The 17,048-nt window shown below is 41.1% G+C and overlaps 1 protein-coding gene across 5 annotated transcripts; it reads right to left on the minus strand.

Moving 5' to 3' along the window:
* Positions 1-2,792: 2,792 nt before the first annotated feature.
* lzts3b (leucine zipper, putative tumor suppressor family member 3b) lies at positions 2,793-15,860 on the minus strand. 5 transcript variants are annotated; one of them, XM_085294808.1, is made up of 8 exons: positions 15,689-15,860; positions 12,093-12,918; positions 10,695-11,165; positions 10,435-10,602; positions 9,792-9,920; positions 9,168-9,359; positions 7,754-7,984; positions 2,793-5,905 (listed from the first exon to the last, which is right to left on the minus strand). In XM_085294808.1, the coding sequence occupies exons 2-8, from the start codon at positions 12,879-12,881 to the stop codon at positions 4,799-4,801; spliced, it is 3,087 nt and encodes a 1,028-aa protein (XP_085150934.1). In that variant the 5' UTR covers positions 12,882-12,918; positions 15,689-15,860; the 3' UTR covers positions 2,793-4,798. The 5 variants fall into 5 exon arrangements, with proteins under 5 accessions (XP_085150934.1, XP_085150932.1, XP_085150933.1 ...); XM_085294806.1 differs by having other exon boundaries at positions 12,093-13,042; XM_085294807.1 differs by having other exon boundaries at positions 15,647-15,860.
* Between the last annotated feature and the right edge of the window lie 1,188 nt (positions 15,861-17,048).

A 17,048-nucleotide genomic window follows, 5' to 3' on the forward strand; every position in this document is an offset into this window, starting at 1 on the left:
TAAGGGACATACTTCAAATTTCGTCAACAAAGTACATTATTAGTAAGCAGATTTTGAGTGGATTTAGCTGCCTGTTCATTAATACTTATGTGTTTCTTGCCATAGTTTGTACTTAAAGAAGCCACTACAGACAATTACAATCTTTTTAATTTTTTATGCACTCTTTTTGAGTTTGAGGTTGTTTTTTGTTTTTTTTTGTTTTTTTGCCAACCACGAACTCTTCTATCAGGCTATCCATCCAATGTACTAACTACTCGAGGTGTTACTAACTACATACTACGCAGGTAGAAAACATTCAAAACACTGCCACAGTTAAGTTTGTTGTTTTGCTATACCTTTCTGCCAGTAAAGAATCAGTGGAACTTCCCAGTACATTTTTAAAGGTCATTTGTCATAGTGACTTTTTTCTCCTCATGGCAAAAAATGATCCACATCAGTGGCACAATACATTTAACCTTCCAGTGTTATTTACACTTTATTTTGTATATATTTGTATATTTATTTGTATATTATGTCCTGATTAAATAAATTTTTTCCCCTTAAAAATAGATGGAAAATGATAGTTTTCAGTTTAATAACAGTGCTCCCTGATTTGTTGGGTCATGAACAGACATTCAAAATATTCTGTGAAAAACCTTTGACTCCAGTGTGTTAAAAGTAGATTTCAAAGAGAAGATTTTTTTTCGATCCTGAGATTCCAGTATTTGAAAATTATGCAAATGTAATCATAGATAACATAGATACTTATTTTTCTATATTTAAACCTAAAATATTAGAAAACTCTACATACAAATGTCAATAACTGAGTATGGACCTCTGATCCATAATTTTGTTGTACATGTACAATGACAGTAAAGGGCTATTCTATTCTATTCTGCTAATGGTGAGATGTTGTAATTAATTATTTTTTTTTACCTTATATCCATGAAATAATAATGGCAAGGCCTCTGCATTTTCCATCTAAAAGTGCTCTGTGTCCATCTTGTCCCTTTCACATATTGCATCCTCTATATGAAGGTCAGCAGAGTTGCTCATCTGTAAAAGCTGCAGCCTACTTCATTTCAAGGATATTTCAATTGGATACATAATGTTCAGAGGGATGAACCCAGACTTCTTTTGTTTGAGGGTTGTTATTTTTTTTGCTCACTATTATACCTTTCCATAATTTAATTTCACACCTTATAGTATCTACATTCTACGTTATAAGCTTAGGGTACTGGCTCTATTACTTAGTTGCTTTTACTTAAGCACATTCACATTGTGCTTCTATATACTGTGACAGTTGCTGTCTGCTTTATGTTGCAGATTTAGATCTTACATACAAAAAATAAGCCTGCGAATTAATGCACTGCCTTACTATAATGTATACTAACTGGCCATATTATTAGGTACACTTTGCTAACATTGGGTTGGACCCCCTTTTGCCTTCAGAACTGCAGAAATTCTTCAAAGTATAGCTTCAACAAGGTGCTGGAAACAATCCTCAGAGATTTTGGACCATAATGATATGATGGCATCATGCAATTACTGCAGGAACCACAGCTTTGGTGTGAATCTCCCATTCCACCACATTCCAAAGGTGGATTGACATCTGGTGACTGCTGAGGCCATTTGAGTACAGGGAACTCATTGTCATGTTCAAGAAACCAATTTGACATGAGATGTGCTTTGTGAAGTTATCCTGCTGAAAGCAGCTATCAGAAAATGGGTACATTGTGGTGATAAAGGGATGGACACAATCTGCAACAATACTCAACATTTGATACAAGGCAGAATGTTTAGCTTGTTTACAAAATCTAGACTCTACCATCTACAATTCACAGCAGAAACTGAGACTCATCTGACCAGGCAACAGTTTACAATCTTTTGTCACTGAATTTTGGTGAGTCTTAGCTCACATGAGTTATACTTGTGGTCTTCTGCTGCTGTACTCCACCTGCTTCAAGGATAATTGTGCATTCAGACATGCTTTTCTGTATACCTTGGTTGTAACAAGTAGTTATTGGAGTTGCTGTTTCCTTCCTCTTATCTTCAGACAGTCTGGCCATTCTCCTCTGACCTTTGGCACAAGGCATTTCTACTTAGAATGGTTGATTTACAGACCATTTTCTGTAAACCGTAGAGATGTTTGTGTGGGCAAATCGCAGTTGCCCAGCAGGTTTTGCAGGAGGCAGACCAGATCGACTACTACAAACAACAAACTTCAGTCACCTTTCTTCCCTATTCTGATGGACAGTTTAATCTTCAGGATGCACCTGCATGCCTAAATTGCAGGTGTGTCTGACAAAGTGGCCGGTAAGTTGAATGCTTTTTAGAGGTTTTTAGAAGTATAAAGAAAAAAAATGACTGATATTTTTTTTGATCTCCTTCTACTTTGTAAATAATCTGAGGGGAATGAATGGGAAACCACTGCTTTAAGAGACAATGTAACAACTTCCATCCACCCATCATCTGTCTCGACAGCAGCTTTCTTTGGGGCGCGAGACAGACACTAGCTTATGTTCACATCCACACCTATGGCCAATTTAGAACATACATATATGTGGATGGTGATGTAAACAGGGGTACCCAGAATGAGGGACAGAGAGCACATACAAATTTATCCTGATAAATTTGAATTTAAACACGCAGCCTTTTTGCTCTGAGGTGCTAACTCAGAGCGTAATAATAATTATTTCATATATCATTATATCATTATATAAAAATATTTCTTTTGGTCAGATTTTTCAAACTTGATTTCCAGAGTCAAATGTTTAGTCTTAAACATAAGAACAACTGAAGAACTAAAAGGGTTGAATTATTCACATATCTTTATTAGTTCTGCTGAATTTAACAAAGAGGTGGGTTTGAATCAAGCCAGAGCAGTACTAGTAACATAAATGCAAACAATAAATTGGAAATATGTATAAAATCGGTGGCATTTTGTTCTCTAAACAATGCAATACTGTAACTACATTTATCACCTACATCAAAAAGGAACATCATTTTTGGACAGGGTTGCTATGATTGCACCATCATGGTAGGCCGATAGGCTATCTACACAGTTAAAAAACAAACAAAAACAAAAACCACATAAAGGAAAGCTCAAATGGCACATATTTTTTTCTCTGTCAGTTCACCATAATATAATAACAGTAATAAAGATGATAATACTATATAATACCTTAGAGATAAGTTAATATTCTTGAGCAACATCTTTGTATGCTGGCATAACAACACATATAAAAGCCATGATATTCACATCTGAGTCTACTGTACATCATAACTTGTGTGTAGGAAACTACATAGTGCAGTTAGCCTGAATTCTCCCTTTAAAGGGGCAGACTCTCCACTCGTCTGATTTTTTTTCACTTCCTTATCCCCTGCTTTATCGAAACGAAATATACAGAAGAAAGTAAGACTTTCCAGCATAAACACACCTCCTCAGTTTGAAATGTAAGTCTCACAAGCTTTGATGTACATGTTACTGTAGAGAAAATCCCCCTTTGCTTATATTATATCTTCACTTGCTCTATTGCCACTAGTCCCTCTATCCTCAATCTCATAAGCTGAAGCCTTTCATATGTTTACACACATGCACGCACTCGCTCGCACACGCTCTCGCTTTCTCTCGTACACAAAAATGTACAATCTATAACTATTATAAGTATTTCTTTCTAGATTATCATACATTCTATAAAAATTTTAACTTTGGGGATAAGTACTGCTTTGACAGATGTCTTGGCTGTGAATGACACAATTATCATAATAACCAAATTCAAATTGTGTGCTTCCATTCACATCATCTGCTAGCGGAGCGGTGAAAGCTCTCCAGTGACCCCTGGTGTTCATTGTTAGTCACCGCAGGAATACTGGAGCGAAGGTGAACCACGTTCTCCTGTGTCCTGAAACCTGTTCTGCCTGCATTTGGGGCTGATTATCTGCTAAACATATCTATTTAAATTCAATTTGTAGAAAATATAAACTCTGTTGGTCTTAATAATGTGTTTAAATGGGCCATGTGTGTTGGACCCTGTGCATGAAATGACTTGAAATAAACTGAATCAGTCTGCGAGACCGCTGACGTTACTAACTGCTGGGATTACAAATTAAATAGTCCAGCCACACTTCTGTTTGACTGGTTTGCTGATAATTAATGTCGCGATTAAAGCGCTGAAATCATCACACTTGATTCCCCCCCCCCCCCACCACTAACTGTTCCCAGCATACACATGCTGGAAAGACTGGAGTAAGGCGCTCTCTGGCCAAAAATGTTAACATCACACACTCTGACCACTAATTCTACTTTTACATAACCAGTGACACAGACTTACAATGAATAAATACCACATTATATTCCTGTTGATCGTTTCTGACAATATCCCTGATTGTCTTGGTCCTTTTCTAGCATTGGCATTAAATGACTCGTGTTTTAGCGCTGTAATCTAAACACCGTCATTTAATATTTTGTTTTGCTGCCATCCGTTAGCGTGGCACACTTTTCATGAACACTGATTATGTTGGATGCTGCAATTAGCAACTAGTGATAGAAAGGCTGCTTAGGAGCTTGAAAATATCATCGATAATGATTCGTGTTGTTAAGATCCTGTTGAGATGACTTTGTTCTTGTTGCATTTTAACAGTCGGCTCCTGTTGCTGCTTTGTGTCTATGGTTGCTTTGAAAAGTATGTCAGACTGTACTGGTTTATTCTATTGTAGACTGAATTGTTTTTCTACTGTATGCTGAAGTGGCTTTGTGTGAGAGGCCTTGGTCACTGTGAATGGTGCGAAATGGAGAATTTCCTCCATGGAGGTGTCTCTATATCTCAGTTGACTCGATCCTCTCCAGGCGTGAGGGTCCTGCCCAGGGAGGCGCAAGCTGGTGGAGGGAAGGAGGGCCCTTTTGGTCTTCACAAGGTGGAGAGAGGGTGAGGGCGATAGGGCCAGAGAGAGACGGCAGAGGCTGAGGAGACAGAGATGAGAGAGCTGGTGGCGGCGGAGGTGGAGAATTAGAGGAGGTGGGGGAAGTAGTTGTGATAGTGGTAACAGTGGTGGTGGTGGTGGTTGTGGTTTGTTTAGCTCCCAGCTGGCTCATACGTTTTTCCAAGGCCTGGTTCTTCTGCAGTGTTTCCACATAGCTGAGCTGCAGCTGTGCCTGGTATTTCAAAACCCGCTCCTTCTCGTCCTGCCAGGTGTGGCGCTCCTGGTCGAAGTTGAGGGCCTGACGTTCCCGTTGCTGTCGCTCCAGCCGTAATGCAGCCTGCAACTGCTCTAGCTGCCTACGCAGCTCCCCCGCTTCATCCCAGTGACCCTCCTGGACCCTCTGTGGCTGGTGACCATCCTGGCAGAGTTGGGACTCGTGACGTAGCTGGGCCTCTTGACGCATTTGAGCCTCATGACGAAGTTGGGCCTCCTGACGGAGCTGCGCTTCTTGACGCAGCTGCGCTTCTTGACGCAGCTGCGCTTCTTGGCGTAGTTGGACCTCTTGACGGATCTGGGCTTCATGACGCAGGTGAGCCTCTTGGCGCAGCTGTGCCTCCTGGCGGAGTTGGGCCTCTGGTCGGATTTGGGCATCCTGACGCATCTGAAGGTCCTGCGGAACGTGCGGGTCTTGCCGTTGCTGCACGTCACGCCACTGAGCTTCTTCGCGTTGTTGCCTCTCTTGTCTCTGAGCTTCCTGCCTTTGGGCTTTGGCTTCATCACTCTGAAGGCTTAGCAGGGTGTCAGACGTGGGGGTGAGGGAGTTTGTTGAGGGCTCATTTGGGTTTCGTGGGCAGTGGACACCTCCCCATGGAGGCAGCAGCCCTGCAGCAGCCAAGTTAGGGCTCACAACAACTTCTGCCCCTCTGCTCACTTCACTCAGAGCCCGTTTTAAACTTAGCACCTCCGCTTCAAATACACCCAGCTTCTCTCTAAGGATGGTTACCTGCAGAAAGGAAAAGGTAACAGCTATTATAGGAAACCTTATTTGAACTCAATCTATGTGTGCTTTAGCATAGGACACATGTATATGTTTTATTTCAAAAAAATGTAAACACGCCTCCTTAACTAAAAAATAACCAAGGTACACAGACATTTTACTCTATGTGTGTAAGCTGATTACGAGCTCATTCAGCACAAAAGGAAAAAAATGTTGCAGCTGTTATATATAATGTTGCCCAATCCCCAATTTGTCCTAGTCTCCTTGCCAAGTTTTTGAAATCCCTCCAAAGGATTTTGAGGATTAAACACACAACAATCTAGATTTGGTGGTAAACATCCCAATCCGGCAATCTCACTTGTTGTAAATTGTTTCCCGACTGCTTCGGAGTGCGAGCGGCACCGTGTTGCACTTTTTGTGGACCCTGAAGCAGCCAGCTGTCTCCACCAAATGCAAAATCTGGGCTTCGATTGTTTCGATTGTCTTAATTTTCAACCTGCACCAAACAAGTGGGCCACGGGTCATGAGATAATGTTTTATTATTATTTTACAGTAACATAGAAAGCTCATGCTGGCATCACATAATGATGGCAGTAAATGTAAAGAATGGGAAGTATGTTATCAAAGGCCTGGATAATGATCTTTAGGCCTGTAATTATGACATTTTGCTTATTGTTTATATATATGTTTATATTTATATAGAGAATGCAATACATATTAATTAAAATGAACACTTAAATTTATCTTGTAAATATATTTAGCCGCATAGACGAACTTTCATCTGTAGTTTGATATCTTGTCTGAGATTAAGTGAATCTTGATTCAGTAATCTTGAATCTTGATTACATTTATGTGCATAAAATTCTGAATATCCATCTGTGCTGTTTGGTGTCTGTTGATTCAGAGCTTCAGCAGGTACACTGAACCAGTGTTGGACTCATTAATTCAATTACAAACCCTTACGAACATATTGCAACTAATATATTAAATATGACTGTGCTGAATTTTTTATACAGGGGAAGCTATGGCATATTTTATGAGACCAATTCAGTTTAATCAGCTACTATTATTTTTTTATGTAATATATTAATGAATGATTGATTTATATGTTTATATACTCTGGTGACAGTGGCAGAGAAAAGGACATTAAAGAAACTGCTGGACATTATGGACAATGCTGGGCATCCTCTGCACACGGTCGTAAACAATCAGAGGAGCCTATTCAGCGACAGGTTGCTTCTCCAGAAAGTCAAAAAGCAACAGACTTAAAAACTCCTTTGTCACACAGTCAGACTGTTTAACTCCTCACTGGAGGGGTAACAGGGGGACAAAGGAGGGCAGGAACATCTCAGCTGTAGTGTTTTTTTACACTGTGCAATATTTGCAATATTTTTTTCTTATATTCGACTTGATGGTAATGTAGCTTGCCATTACCAGTGTGTGAATGTGTGTGTGAATGGGTGGATGACTGAATGTAGTGTAAAGCACTTTGGGGTCCGTAGGGACTAAGTAAAGCGCTATACAAATACAGGCCATTTACCATTTGCAATAATCACTGTGCAATATATTCACTCAAATGTGCAATCCTATTTATCCATATTATATATTCTGTATTTATATATGTATATATGGTATATTTATGCTTATATCCTTACTCTCATTCCCCTTATTGTATCTGTAACATGCAACTTCTGTCGGTGCTGTGCTACTGGAAACTGAATTTCCTGGAGGAACCCACCCGAGGGATTAATAAAGTTTCATCTAATCTAATCTAATATAAAGTATTCATATGATTTTGCTTTCTGTTATTTGTAATCGTTATTGTTTAGTCCTCAGGTGTGACTGAAAACCTACCTCAGACAGAGTCCTCCTCAGCTCTCCCTCACACTTCTCCAGCTCCACACTCTTGCTGCTGTAGGAGTCCTTCAGGCCCAGCATGACCTCCTCCCGTTCCCTCAGCTGGGCATTGAGCTCCTTTAGCTGGCCTCTCAGGGCCACCATCTCTCCAGCTCGCTGGGTCACTTCAGCCTGACTTTCCCTCAGCTGCTGCTTCAGCAAGGAGATCTCTCCTGCTTTCTGGCACACCTGCCACAGGAAGGTTAGACAGTGAGAGGTATTTTGTAAATGTGCTCCCTATCTCATTTCATACAGACAGATTGCATACATGCAAAACTTCAATTAAAAAAAAGAAAAAGACGTCCCGCATTTGATTTTCTGTGTAAACATTTATTTGAACTAATACAAGAAAGTGCTGTGGTCCAATTTTCTAACTTTAATGACTTTTGGTTTTTGATGTAGTCCTGCTAACCGACAAACAAATATAAACAGAACTTAAAACACCTCTGCATCAGCACTTGCATTGCAAAATAGCATCGCCAAAAATACTGAAACCTTTAACCTAACAGAGTGTACTGCACCCTTTTGAGATTAACTGTCCAATCAAATGCTTTCTGTGGCACTTAATGGGCGTTCCATACTTACTATCTGATGGTTTGACTGTCTGAGAAAACTGCTCTGAAGTTCAGCTGTACCTTCTCCAAACTGTAACTTTACACTGTTTTCCATAAAGATCAAGACTCATACCAGGTCTCTGGAGAGCAGCACTGTTTGATGAAGCCATGATCTGTGATTGACAACTCTGATTTCGTGTTCATCAAGACACCTCATCACACAACTTATAAATCAGCATAGTGGGGACTTTTACAGCTAATGTGACTTAATCCAAGGACCTTAATTTGTCTTAGCTGTCCAAAAGGTATTCCTTTTAAATTATTGAGACTGGTCAAAATGCCTTTTGGTAAACTTTCACTGATAAAAATGTTGTATTCAGGCTGCGATATGCCTTTATCTTGGTGCTCAGTTACTATTATATGAAGGTTTCCTTGGTTCTTTTGCAACAGGTTGAACCATTTTTCATTTCAGTTTGGGGACAAAATATTTGTGACCTTCATACTTTGAACATATTTGGCGACAGTTTTCTTTCTTATCACCTCACCCAGTAGTTTAAAAATAATAATTTGATAAGTCAATATTCTATGTAGATCACTTAAGTAGATTTTCACAGAATAAGCAATAATCCCTCTTTTAAAATCAAACACAAGGCGTCAACATGTGCTTTTCCTTCAGAAAAAAGTCTTATTTTTTAAATAAAGAATCACAACCTGTTTGACCACTTTTAAAATTACACAGCAAAGTTAATTTCCCACGCACATGCACATATTCTGAGTACTCATCAATCCCAACATCTCGACATGTCCTCGCATCTCACCTCCCATTTGGTCTCCTCCAGACGAGGCAAGATGTCAGCCTGCTCCTTCCTGTAATCCAAACATTTTCTCTCCAGCTCCTCTCTCTGGGCCAACAGAGCCGCCATCTCCTCCTGGAGCCTCCTTTTGTCCTGGGACAGACGGGTTATCTGGGCCTGCAGGGCAGTCTGGGAACGCTGAGCACGACGGGTAACCTGCAGATGAAAATGCAAGCTTTGAACATATCTACACTTGGAAGACCAGTGTATGATTAGACAAGTTAATAACATACGCTGATACATTAAGCTATGAAAGTTTAGAACATGTATAGTGTTTAAATGCTTTTTATAATATACTGGATTTTAGCTATATTTTCTTATTTCTTGAGTGCCATTTTAACCATTTAAAAGCTTACATCTACTTCACATGTAGCTTTTCTAAAGGTTTTTAAACTGTAATAGAAATTCTTTTATAACCATCACTTGAACCTATCCTAATACATTTTCATATAATGCAATTTCTGTAGTCTTACTAATCTGACAGAGAATTTCTTTAATAAACTTTCCATCATTTTCGTTTGGAGTAAAGAAAACAAAGTGCAAATGCACCTTAACATTATTTTGCATGAAAGTTTGCAATGAAGTCACCTGCTGCAGACGTGAGGCATAGTTTTGTCTCAGCTCATCCATCTGTCGCTCCCAGACACGTTGCTTCTCCTCAAACACCTGAATGATCGCTGCCTCACTTTGGTCCAGGTTTCTGCGCATATGCTGCACCTGATGAAAGGAAAGCAGCATATGGAAGTGGAAACTCTATCAGACTGTAGGAAGGCAGTAAACTTTATGTGTGAGGAATGTAGTATTTGTAAAATGTGACAGATTTAATTCTCAGGTGTTTAAAGCAAATCCAAATCTTAATCTTTACAATTTTCACCTATGTGGCCATGTTCACATTGTTGCATCAATTATATCACATTATTTATAGGGTAAATAATAATAATAATAATTATTAACAGTTTGGGAATGATACAGTTTAGTTTCATCCAAATACAATGGGCCAACCTAAGTCACATTTGATTAAAGCAAAGGAATGATCTCACGTCTTTTCTCTATGTTTTTAATTACAATGTTCTGTGTACAAAAATTCAAATGTCATTAATCTCAAATGTACTGGTGTGGTAGCCCTTTTGGAAAAGAAATCTGAGAATGTAAATCAAAACAAACTCATGTCTGAGGTGAAATGGCCCTTTAAATGCTAACATGTGTCAGATATTTTTGAGCGGGCTCTGACCTCTTGCTCTTTCTCCCACAAGCGATCCTCGAGGTCCTGGATGATGTCATCCGAGGAGGGAGAGGGGCGTAGAGGTGCTGGAGCGTCACTCAGGTGGCTCAGCCTCTGATAGGACGAAGAGCTCTTTCCTGAGGAGGACCGGCCGCTGTCTGAGGCGCTGATCCCATTCTGAAGGTGAGAAACACATCACGGTACATCAAATATGATAAGAGCAGGGCCCATTTAGTCTTAGACAAAGCAAGCATGGATGATGGCTGCACCTGGTAGCCAGGCTTCTCCAGCTTCTCTAGGCCTGCAGCGGCTCCAACCATGCCCAATCTGTTGATGTGGCTGGTAGAAGCACTGAGAGGCCCCAGGACTGCTGGGGGTCCACAACCAGACCCTGAGCCCGTGTAGGTGGGCAGACTGGTCAGGGAGTTTCTCCCTGAATCGGACATGCCTCCCTGAACCACTTCATTACCAGTTCCCCCTCCATCACTTCTGCTAACCCTCACTGGGCTGTCCTGATCAAGGAGCAGGGCTTCTGGGACCTCTCCTGACTCACCTCCTCCTCCATCCCTGCCTCTCCTGCCTACTCTGCCCTCGCTGAACCCTTCACTCCTTCCCTCATGCTTTCCCTCATTTCCAGCCCCTCCTGCCTGGCCTACCAGATTCTGCATGGAGTGGAAGCTCTTGGGCACCACTGGCTTGAATGCAGAAGGACGCACAAGGCCTGAGTTGTTCTGCATTGCCTGTGAAAGACAAGAACAGGGACAGAAGAATGACAGTCAAAAAAAATGTGAGCCATATGAGCTACAGTTTACAGACAAAAGTAAAACAAAGTACAAATTTCAGCAATAAAATGATGATATTATGTATTTGAATGCTGAACCTGATATTATGTAAAGTTTTATGTATTTAAAACCACTTAAAACAATAGTTTTTGAATTTATTTCTTCCTACTAATACTCATTTTTCACGTGGCATGCATTATATTCCTCAAGTATATGTTTTTGATGGTTACTATAACTATCTGTTTTTACAGATCTCCATCCATCCATCATCTTCCGCTTATCCGGGACCAGGTCATGGGGGCAGCAGCCTAAGCAGATCTCACGAAAAACACGAGATCATTTTACAGAGCTCATGCTTTTTAAAAGTTATTGCGTGTGAACGTTAATATACAGCTTCAATAATCTTTGACATCCAAATAAAGTTGCCATCTTTTAAAAAAAAAATTGCTTTGTGTTAGTAGCTCTCCACAAAAACCTCAGCAAAGAAACAGTTTGTGGAAAGATGGTGCTTTATTCTGAAGATTTTGGAAAACAACATAGAAAAGATGAACTGTTTACACTGTTTCTTAATAAAATAATGAGAAAAAAAAGGAAGTTTGAGTTAAAACATACTTGGAAAAAATGAAATCTAATGTTTTATAGTCTTAATATAAGAGTATCATGTAAATCAGTGGTGTTTAAAACTTTCTCCTCAGAGTGATTCATTGCAATAATTTACATTCGGCTAACAATTTAAAGCTGTGTGAAATGCACAAATGTTCTGGGGGAAAAAGCTCCAGAAGAGTCACAAAAATAAATATAATTTCCCGTTCTTGCTAACTTGTAACCCAATAGATTTGTTTTGAATCCCTCTCTGAAGGTGCTGACCTGCTGTGTGTGAAGTACCTGTTCAAGTTTTCCTGACACAGGCATGATCTTGGGCGGGTTGTGGTTTGGAGGGTTGTGGTTATGGCCGGCTGGATTGTTCTCGCTGTCGGCTCTGACGGCTGCCATCTCTCTGTGCTGGTGTTGGCTCATCCCAACACTGCTCTTCTCACTGGCCCCTCGACCCACAATGTTCCCACAAACATCTAAACCTGCAGCCTGCATTTCCCTCTCTCGCTCTCTTTCCATCCTCTCGTTCTCCAGCCTCTCTCTTTCTCGCTCCCTCTCCCTCTCTCTCTCGCGCTCTCTCTCCCTTTCTATCTTCTCCCTTTCAATCCTCTCTCGTTCCCGCTCTCTGGCTCGCTCCCTCTCGCGTTCCCTCTCACGTTCCAGCCTCTCCCTCTCCACTCTTTCCCGCTCCCTCTCCCGGTTCCTCTCCCTCTCTCGTTCCCTCTCTAACCTCTCCCGGTCCCAGTCTCGGTCCCGGTCCCTGTCTCTCCCCCTCTCACGCTGCCTCTCCCACTCCCTCCTGCCCGCTCCGTTGCCACAGTCCAACTGGTTGTTGTTGGACGGGGCTGTCATGGTGCATTCAGTGTTGGTGGAGGAGGCTGTTTCGGTGGGTCGGTCAGTCCCGGTACAGGTCCCAGTCCCGATACTAACACTCCCTCGTTCATCGCTAGAGGCCGTCCCGTCTGATATAGTCGCCGGGGGGCGTGGCAGCCGCTCTGCGCTGCAGCTGCGATCAGCAGGGCAACGGCGAGAGAGAGGAGGTGCTCGGGGCAGGGTGGTCCTCGTGCCCACAGACTTCATGGCAAACTCCTGCTCTCCTGCCACCCCACTGCCAACACTGCCCATAGTGGGGGTCAAAGGTCAGGATTAGAGGTTAGGAGTCAGGATTGGGGAGGGTCACAGATACATTTGGAAGTAGTGTGGGTCATCACAACCTAATGCAGGTAGTGGGGGCACACACACTAGAGGAACACAGAAAAACGAAAGGAGTTATACAATATTGTAATTGCATAATGACTAGTTATACAATAACAACTGCAGAAGAGATTCCAGCCCACATACAGGGGCAGCGTGGTCCTCCCACCATGATAAAAATGAAAAGGGTCAGATAGATAAGTCTGGACAACTCTGTGCATAGTGAGGGAAAAAATAAAACATAAAAATAAGACTTTCTCCAGCTTGATGATGAAATCACAACACTAATCTCTGTAAACATGTTCTAAGTAAAAGTGAAAATTCTCAAACTAATTTCAGACTTTTTTGTTTATGTTCATAAGTTATAAGATATAGTGTGAACAGGTCACTTATACCAGTCCAATACAAAACACGGACTATGCAGATTTGGTGTCCATTAGCATCACTGAGCTGGAGGATGAGGGTATGTGTCTATTGTTTGTTTGTTTTGTTAGCTTGTTTGTTTTCCCTTTTTCTATGGTCACAAATCCAGGAATACAGTGCAAAAAAAAACCCCAGCCCTGCAACAATCACAGCCTCTTTTTTTGAGGAAAGCTCACAATTATTCTTTTTTGTTTGCTTTGCATCAGATAGATGTAGTTTCATTCCCTGATTTTTTCCCTTTGCTTCCTCCTCAGACATCACTCCTACACAATGTATAAAAATAATGGAACAATATTGCAACATAAAACAACATCTCACTTAACCCATTAAAAAAAACTATAAAAGAACTTGACATGTACATGTGATGATGTTTGTGGTCTATTATACTTTCCTGTCAGACCTCTTTCTAAGCAACTGTGATAGAAATGAAACACCAGGAATCACAGAAATCCAGATAGAGTGGGTTTAGGGTGGAGCTGTGTAGAAATACTGTAAACACTAATCACACATATAGATGGTAACCAGTGCATTGTATAGAAGGTTATTTTCTATAGTGGGCATCTGAGAAAAATCACAGCATCCAAACTGGGCTTATATGGAATTCATTGGGTATAAAGCTAATGATGTTATGCTCAGTACATTTTGGAGCATGTAAACAGGAAAAGGACCTGTTGAGAACATTGAGAACATCTGTAGTGTGGCACAAACCAACACAAATATCACCACTTGTCAACTTATCTCCAACATCTTTATTTTGGAATCTCAACATCAAAACTGCTGCAAAAAAGTTCTTATTGCAGGACTGTGTAAACTTTGCACAAAGTGTATTCCTGTTAATGTGGCCAGATTATTAGGTACACCCAATTAAAGCAGTTGGATATCAGCTCTGGAATAACTTTGCATCATTGTAGAAGATGTAGTTTTTACTTCTGCGGACCTACATCACTATACTTAAGCCTGGTTTATCCACCGGGCAAACAGTGCAACAGCTCAGGCTGTTGAATATTTGATTAACAGCAAATTTATTTGCAATCATCCACCAATAATACATCTTAAATACTCCAAGGTAAATGTGTTTTTTTTTTCTTTTTTGCATGTTATGCAATTAGGACTCCAGTCTATCAGAGAGGCCTGTAAATACCCTTCCCATTTACTGTAGTCACAGTCAGTTTCTACTATTTCTACAATAAAAGAAGGGCGATGGTGTACAATTCAGCAGCAACACAAACTATAATGAAATTACCATAAAGTGGAATTGACATGTCTCTAAAACAGTTTTAAGAAAAGCACATATATGAAAGATGTTATTTTGAAGTGACCTGAACTGCACTGCAATGATTGTGGTTTCTATTCATTTTATGAGTCCCTTTCGGCGAAAGAAGACTACATGTTACACACATCTCTCAGTGGAAACCCTAATGCTAAACATAACAACATTACCATCTGAGTCCAACCTGGGACCATGGGTGAGTGCCACTTGAATCTCTTTGTGGCCTGTTAGCAGTTTACTTATTTTGTCTAGTACAGGCCAAAGATAAAATTCAACAACCCTGAAAACAAAACCAGCCACAAAACCGAACCAACATCTAAAACTGAATCTAAGAAAGCAGAATATATCACAAAACTGATATAACAGAGTGCATTCATTTTTTAGCTTGGTTTGCCAAATAAACAGGGAACTCTGAGGAGCATATACTCTGTAGAGAAGGATAAGAACACAGAAGCCTTGATATGGCCTACATAAGCTATGTTTATATGTGTATAATCTGCAGCCACCCACTACTCTGAATCGCAAAGTAGGATTCAGGATATTTTTACATCAACCAAAATCATACAGTAGAAAGATCGATCGATCGATAGATAGATAGATAGATAAGGGCGCAGTCAAGCAATGCACTTCCCTTTCTCAGGCCATTTACTAGAGGTTTACTTCCACTTGGGTGAATAGTAGTAGTAGTAAAATACACTGCCTATCTGTCTGCTGCTCTGCCCCATTCCCCTCCCCTCACGACTCCCTCTCTCCGTTTTCTCTGCATCCCTGGGCGGCAAGGGCGGCTTTAGCAGCATCCGCATCAAGCCCTGAATCGACTGCGCTCCCAAACAATTACTTGCTAGGCCTGTGCCAAAACACAAGCGCACGACCCTCGCTGGCTGGGAAAAATGAATCGAGATTAAAATGCAGATCGTCATTGACATTGACGACGTATCATGCAGTGGCTTTGATTTACCGATTGTAGCATCCTGGCGGTCCATCATCAAAGGCTACTCACTATTTTGCAGCTTGGCGGTTTTGTAAGATGGCAGCCCCAACAAACAATAATGTCAAAAGACAGAGACGTCAGTCCTGGTCGGTCGGGCTCTGAATTATTCCGCGTTGATGCCGTGGCTCGGTAATATTAAGGATGCTGTCTTCGACCGCTGTCAGCGTCGGATGCTGATGATGGAGTCGGTCGGTTGATACGCGCATCAGCTGAGAGACACACACCCACCTTTGGTCCCGCCCCCCCGGCTGCACGATACAAACGCCCCCTTTTGGCACTCATCCAGTGCTCTCCCCCGGGAAAAACCTATAGAGGTATTATATGCTGGACAGTTCCTCGGATGGATGGATGGATGGATGGATGGATGGATGGTAAATGTCAGCTTAATCTTCATAATCATAACGCATATGAAACAAAGGACACGTGATTTTTTTTTTGGCAATGCAACATACTCAACACTGACACATCTTTCCCCATATATTTATATGTTACATATATAAGAAGCTGCCCTGTAGCCTGATGATGCAGAACAAAAGGATCATTCATTTGCGGGTTTGTCTCTGTCTGCTTCTTTTTGCTCTGTTTTGGTATCTACCAGTGTCTGAATCAAATATCTGATTCTCCAGCTTTTCCTTCTCTATGATCTCCAGCCAGTCACTATTTTCGTCTGTCTGCCTGGGATGCAGTGTATTAGATTGTGAAGAAACAGAGCAGTGAGCTGTAAATCAAAAGCAGTAATGTTTATTGTGGAAAATGTGCCTAGAACAAACTAGAACCAGAGATTTTAGATAAGAGTCATCTAAAATAAAACATACAGCCAAAATAATTGCCCCGGGCTACATCTTTTCACTTTTGTAATTTACAGACATACAGCAGGACTTGGGGCACCTTGGTGATGTGGCCCTGGGTTCAAATCCGGCCTGGGGTCTTGCTGTGTGGGGCTTTTTTCTTCCCATGTTTGTTTGAGTTCTCTGACTTTTTCCCAAAGTCCAAACACAGCCTCCTGAGAACCAGCTCATTCATGTATGTCCTCTGTAATGGACATTTGTTTTTGACCTATATCTTTTGAATTATCTGAGTAACCTTAATAAGTCCTGATCTACTAAATAGAGGACATTCCTGGCCTTCTGTTGATATCTCATGCATTTGGGTGGCCTCTTTGAGCTCCAAAGAGGCAGGAACACACACACACACACACACACACACACACACACACACACACACACACACACACACACACAAGTTCAATGGGAAGATCCTTTTTTTCCTTCTCAGGAGGACAGGGTTAGGTTAAGTGGTGTCTCTAAATGTGAGTGTGAATGGATGTCTGTCTCTGTGTGTTGGTGACTTGTCCAGGGTCTACCCTACC

This window comes from Mchenga conophoros, linkage group LG12 (genome assembly GCF_057382185.1).
Source record: "Mchenga conophoros isolate Kocher_MC1m ecotype Shallow Benthic linkage group LG12, M_conophoros_male_GT1.1, whole genome shotgun sequence".
Taxonomy (NCBI): domain Eukaryota; kingdom Metazoa; phylum Chordata; class Actinopteri; order Cichliformes; family Cichlidae; genus Mchenga; species Mchenga conophoros.

Bases quoted from the DNA above. Each gene is read 5' to 3' on its own strand.
- lzts3b (XM_085294806.1), bottom strand. From the start codon at position 12,926: ATGGGCAGTGTTGGCAGTGGGGTGGCAGGAGAGCAGGAGTTTGCCATG. The intron at 11,166-12,092 runs GTACTTCACACA...TGTCTTTCACAG, and splicing joins TGTCAGGAAAACTTGAACAG to GCAATGCAGAACAACTCAGG. The intron at 9,360-9,791 runs GTGACTTCATTG...TTTCATCTGCAG, and splicing joins ATGCCTCACGTCTGCAGCAG to GTTACCCGTCGTGCTCAGCG.